Source organism: Oncorhynchus nerka, linkage group LG27 (genome assembly GCF_034236695.1).
Source record: "Oncorhynchus nerka isolate Pitt River linkage group LG27, Oner_Uvic_2.0, whole genome shotgun sequence".
In the NCBI taxonomy this organism is placed as follows: domain Eukaryota; kingdom Metazoa; phylum Chordata; class Actinopteri; order Salmoniformes; family Salmonidae; genus Oncorhynchus; species Oncorhynchus nerka.
Window position 1 is genome coordinate 102,898,146 of NC_088422.1, and position 6,169 is coordinate 102,904,314.

General features: G+C 41.8%; 1 protein-coding gene across 1 annotated transcript in view; it reads left to right on the forward strand.

The window, feature by feature from the left end:
* Nucleotides 1-5,945, forward strand: part of slc7a10a (solute carrier family 7 member 10a) — an 82,114-nt gene extending 76,169 nt beyond the window's left edge. Inside the window, exons 5-6 of the mRNA XM_065012493.1 lie at nt 962-1,115; nt 5,777-5,945. Of these exons, the coding sequence (XP_064868565.1) occupies nt 962-1,115; nt 5,777-5,930 (308 nt within the window). The 3' untranslated portion in view covers nt 5,931-5,945. The remainder of the gene's footprint in view (nt 1-961; nt 1,116-5,776) is intronic.
* The last annotated feature ends 224 nt before the right edge of the window (nt 5,946-6,169 follow it).

Here is a 6,169-nt window from a genome sequence, read left to right on the forward strand (position 1 = left end):
TCTCTCGGTCTCTCTCTCTCTCTCTCTCTATCTCTCTCTGTCTCTCTCTGTCTCTCTCTGTCTCTCTCTCTCTCTCTCTCTCTCTCTCTCTCTCTCTCTCTCTCTCTCTCTCTCTCTGTCTCTCTCTGTCACTCTCTCTCTCTCTCTCTCTCTCTCTCTCTCTGTCTCTCTCTCTCTCTCTCTCTCTCTCTCTCTCTCTCTCTCTCTCTCTCTCTCTCTCTCTCTCTCTGTCTCTCTCTCCTCTCTCTCTCTCTCTCTCTCTCTCTGTCTCTCTCTCTCTCTCTCTCTCTCTCTCTCTCTCTCTCTCTCTCTCTCTCTCTCTCTGTCTCTCTCTGTCTCTCTCTCTCTCAATTCAATTCAATTCAATTCAATTCAAGGGCTTTATTGGCATGGGAAACGTGTTAACATTGCCAAAGCAAGTGAGGTAGACAACATACAAAGTGAATATATAAAGTGAAAAACAACAAAAATGAACAGTAAACATTACACATACAGAAGTTTCAAAACAGTAAAGACATCACAAATGTCATATTATATTTATATATACAATGTACAAATAGTTAAAGGACACAAGATAAAATAAATAAGCATAAATATGGGTTGTATTTACAATGGTGTTTGTTCTTCACTGGTTGCCCTTTTCTCGTGGCAACAGGTCACAAATCTTGCTGCTGTGATGGCACACTGTGGAATTTCACCCAAAAGATATGGGAGTTTTTCAAAATTGGATTTGTTTTCGAATTCTCTGTGGATCTGTGTAATCTCTCTCTCTCTCTCTCTCTCTCTCTCTCTCTCTCTCTCTCTCTCTCTCTGTCTCTCTCTCTCTCTCTCTCTCTCTGTCTCTCTGTCTCTCTGTCTCTCTCTCTCTCTCTCTCTCTCTCTCTCTCTCTCTCTCTGTCTCCTCTCTCTCTCTCTCTCTCTCTCTCTCTCTCTCTCTCTCTCTGTGTCTCCCTCCCACCAGGTCACTATGATGCTCTGAGACCCAGTCAGGCGTTTGAGTTCACACGGGACCCGTCTGTCGGTCAGATAGCTCTGGCTTTCCTCCAGGCCTCCTTCGCCTTCAGCGGCTGGAACTTCCTGAACTACGTCACTGAGGAGGTGGTGGAGCCACGCAAGTAAGGATAGATCTCTAGACTTAGGCTCCGTCCCAATTTAATCAGGATAGACCTCTAGATTTAGCCTGCGTCCCAATTTAATCAGGATAGATCTCTAGATTTAGGATGCTTCCCAATTTAATCAGGATAGACCTCTAGACCTCTGGATGTAGGCTCCGTCCCAATTTAATCAGGATAGATCTCTAGATTTAGTCTGCATCCCAATTTAATCAGGATATATCTCTAGATTTAGGATGCGTCCCAATTTAATCAGGATATATCTCTAGATTTAGGCTGCGTCCCAATTTAATAAGGATAGACCTCTAGATTTAGCCTGCGTCCCAATTTAATCAGGATAGATCTCTAGATTTAGGTCTGCGTCCCAATTTAATCAGGATAGACCTCTAGATTTAGATTCAGGCTGCGTCCCAATTTAATCAGGATAGACCTCTAGATCTCTAGATTCAGGCTACGTCCCAATTTAATCAGGATAGACCTCTAGACCTCTAGATGTAGGCTACGTCCCAGTTTAATCAGGATAGACCTCTAGACCTCTAGATGTAGGCTACGTCCCAATTTAATCAGGATAGACCTCTAGACCTCTAGATTTAGGCTACGTCCCAATTTAATCAGGATAGACCTCTAGACCTCTAGATTTAGGCTACGTCCCAATTTAACCAGGATAGACCTCTAGATCTCTAGATTTAGGCTACGTCCCAATTTAATCAGGATAGACCTCTAGATCTCTAGATTTAGGCTACGTCCCAATTTAATCAGGATAGACCTCTAGATTTAGGCTACGTCCCAATTTAATCAGGATAGACCTCTAGACCTCTAGATTTAGGCTACGTCCCAATTTAATCAGGATAGATCTCTAGATTTAGGTTGCGTCCCAATTTAATCAGGATAGACCTCTAGATGTAGGCTACGTCCCAATTTAATCAGGATAGACCTCTAGACCTCTAGATTTAGGCTACGTCCCAATTTAATCAGAATAGACCTCTAGACCTCTAGATTTAGGCTACGTCCCAATTTTTTACCCTTCTAACAAGGTGTGCGCTTGCACACTCCCTGTTATGAATTTCAAAGCATTGGTCTGCTCTAAACATTAGCTGAATCGAATTTTCCGAGTGCACACTTTCAGGAGAAGGATGGAGAATCGGAGCGCAACGAACTGTGTCGTCATATCGCCATCCAGTGGTGGAAAGTGGAAGAGCACCTGTTGTCATACATTAATATATGGACTTTACGTGTGGTCATGTTGTGGCAGTTTCCTTATTGCTTCCAATGCTCAGATTATATTCATTAACTTTACTGTCTAATGAGTTGACTGTCTAATGGGTTGACTGTCTCACTGCTGTCTAATGGGTTGACTGTCTCACTGCAGTCTAATGGGTTGACTGTCTCACTGCAGTCTAATGGGTTGACTGTCTCACTGCTGTCTAATGGGTTGACTGTCTAATGAGTTGACTGTCTAATGGGTTGACTGTCTCACTGCTGTCTAATGGGTTGACTGTCTCACTGCTGTCTAATGGGTTGACTGTCTAATGGGTTGACTGTCTCACTGCTGTCTAATGGGTTGACTGTCTAATGGGTTGACTGTCTCACTGCTGTCTAATGGGTTGACTGTCTCACTGCTGTCTAATGGGTTGACTGTCTCACTGCTATCTAATGGGTTGACTGTTTCACTGCTGTCTAATTAGTTGACTGTCTCACTGCTGTCTAATGAGTTGACTGTCTCACTGCTGTCTAATGAGTTGACTGTCTAATGAGTTGACTGTCTCACTGCTGTCTAATGGGTTGACTGTCTCACTGCTGTCTAATGGGTTGACTGTCTCACTGCTATCTAATGGGTTGACTGTCTAATGGGTTGACTGTCCAGTGGTGGAAAGTGGAAGTCATACATTAATATATGGACGCTCACTGCTGTCTAATGAGTTGACTGTTGAGTTGACTGTCTAATGGGTTGACTGTCTCACTGCTGTCTAATGGGTTGACTGTCTCACTGCTGTCTAATGGGTTGATTGTCTAATGGGTTGACTGTCTCACTGCTGTCTAATGAGTTGACTGTCTCACTGCTGTCTAATGAGTTGACTGTCTAATGGGTTGACTGTCTCACTGCTGTCTAATGGGTTGACTGTCTCACTGCTGTCTAATGGGTTGACTGTCTCACTGCTATCTAATGGGTTGACTGTCTAATGGGTTGACTGTCTCACTGCTGTCTAATGAGTTGACTGTCTCACTGCTGTCTAATGAGTTGACTGTCTAATGAGTTGACTGTCTCACTGCTGTCTAATGGGTTGACTGTCTCACTGCTGTCTAATGGGTTGACTGTCTCACTGCTATCTAATGGGTTGACTGTCTCACTGCTGTCTAATGGGTTGACTGTCTAATGGGTTGACTGTCTCACTGCTGTCTAATGAGTTGACTGTCTAATGGGTTGACTGTCTCACTGCTGTATAATGAGTTGACTGTCTCACTGCTGTCTAATGGGTTGACTGTCTAATGGGTTGACTGTCTCACTGCTGTCTAATGGGTTGACTGTCTCACTGCTGTCTAATGAGTTGACTGTCTCACTGCTGTCTAATGGGTTGACTGTCTAATGGGTTGACTGTCACTGCTGTCTAATGAGTTGACTGTCTAATGGGTTGACTCACTGCTGTCTAATGGGTTGACTGTCTCACTGCTGTCTAATGAGTTGACTGTCTCACTGCTGTCTAATGGGTTGACTGTCTAATGAGTTGACTGTCTAATGGGTTGACTGTCTAATGGGTTGACTGTCTCACTGCTGTCTAATGAGTTGACTGTCTCACTGCTGTCTAATGGGTTGACTGTCTCACTGCTGTCTAATGAGTTGACTGTCTCACTGCTGTCTAATGAGTTGACTGTCTCACTGCTGTCTAATGGGTTGACTGTCTCACTGCTGTCTAATGGGTTGACTGTCTAATGAGTTGACTGTCTCACTGCTGTCTAATGAGTTGACTGTCTCACTGCTGTCTAATGGGTTGACTGTCTCACTGCTGTCTAATGGGTTGACTGTCTCACTGCTGTCTAATGGGTTGACTGTCTCACTGCTGTCTAATGAGTTGACTGTCTCACTGCTGTCTAATGGGTTGACTGTCTAATGAGTTGACTGTCTCACTGCTGTCTAATGGGTTGACTGTCTCACTGCTGTCTAATGGGTTTGTCTCACTGCTGTCTCACTGCTGTCTAATGGGTTGACTGTCTCACTGCTGTCTAATGGGTTGACTGTTGGGTTGACTGTCTCACTGCTGTCTAATGAGTTGACTGTCTAATGGGTTGACTGTCTCACTGCTGTCTAATGGTTGACTGTCTCACTGCTGTCTAATGGGTTGACTGTCTCACTGCTGTCTAATGGGTTGACTGTCTCAATGGGTTGACTGTCTAATGGGTTTGTCTCACTGCTGTCTAATGAGTTGACTGTCTCACTGCTGTCTAATGGGTTGACTGTCTCACTGCTGTCTAATGGGTTGACTGTCTCACTGCTGTCTAATGGGTTGACTGTCTCACTGCTGTCTAATGGGTTGACTGTCTCACTGCTGTCTAATGAGTTGAATGTCTCACTGCATTTTATTGTAATATGTTACCTGTTACTCTAGGAACCTGCCCCCAGCCATCTACATATTACTGTATTAATGTACTATATTACTGTAATATTGTACTGTTTTACAGGAACCTGGTATATTACTGTAAAATATGTCTCTTATCTCAGGAACCTGCCCCAGCCATCTACATATTACTGTAATATATTATTACAGTACTATATTACTGTAATATAATGTACTGTTTTACAGGAACCTGGTATATTACTGTAAAATATGTCTCTTATCTCAGGAACCTGCCCCGGGCTATCTACATATTAATGTAATATATTGTACTGTTTTACAGGAACCTGGTATATTACTGTAAAATATGTCTCTTATTGAACCTGCCCGGGCTATCTACATATTACTGTAATATATTATTACAGTACTATATTACTGTAATATATTGTACTGTTTTACAGGAACTTGGTATATTACTGTAAAATATGTCTCTTATCTCAGGAACCTGCCCCGGGCTATCTACATATTACTGTAATATAATGTACTGTTTTACAGGAACCTGGTATATTACTGTAAAATATGTCTCTTATCTCAGGAACCTGCCCTGGGCTATCTACATATTACTGTAATATAATGTACTGTTTTACAGGAACTTGGTATATTACTGTAAAATATGTCTCTTATCTCAGGAACCTGCCCCGGGCTATCTACATATTACTGTAATATAATGTACTGTTTTACAGGAACCTGGTATATTACTGTAAAATATGTCTCTTATCTCAGGAACCTGCCATCTACATATTACTGTAATATATTATTACAGTACTATATTACTGTAATATATTGTACTGTTTTACAGGAACCTGGTATATTACTGTAAAATATGTCTCTTATCTCAGGAACCTGCCCCGGGCCATCTACATATTACTGTAATATATTATTACAGTACTATATTACTGTAATATAATGTACTGTTTTACAGGAACCTGGTATATTACTGTAAAATATGTCTCTTAACTCAGGAACCTGCCCCGGGCCATCTACATATTACTGTAATATAATGTACTGTTTTACAGGAACCTGGTATATTACTGTAAAATATGTCTCTTAACTCAGGAACCTGCCCCGGGCTATCTACATATCCATTCCCCTGGTGACGTTAGTCTACACTCTGACCAACATTGCATACTTCTCCTCCATGACCCCCGAAGAGCTGTTGGCATCCAACGCCGTGGCCGTGGTGAGAATTAATGAATTAATTAATCTATAAATAAAATAATAGAAACGTTATAACACTTAATAATGAAGTCATAATAAATACACAATGAGTAACAATAATAAGCCTATATACAGGAAGTACCAGGTAATAACATGGCTATATACAGGAAGTACCAGGTAATAACATGGTTATATACAGGGAGTACCAGGTAATAACATGGTTATATACAGGAAGTACCAGGTAATAACATGGCTATATACAGGAAGTACCAGGTAATAACATGGTTATAT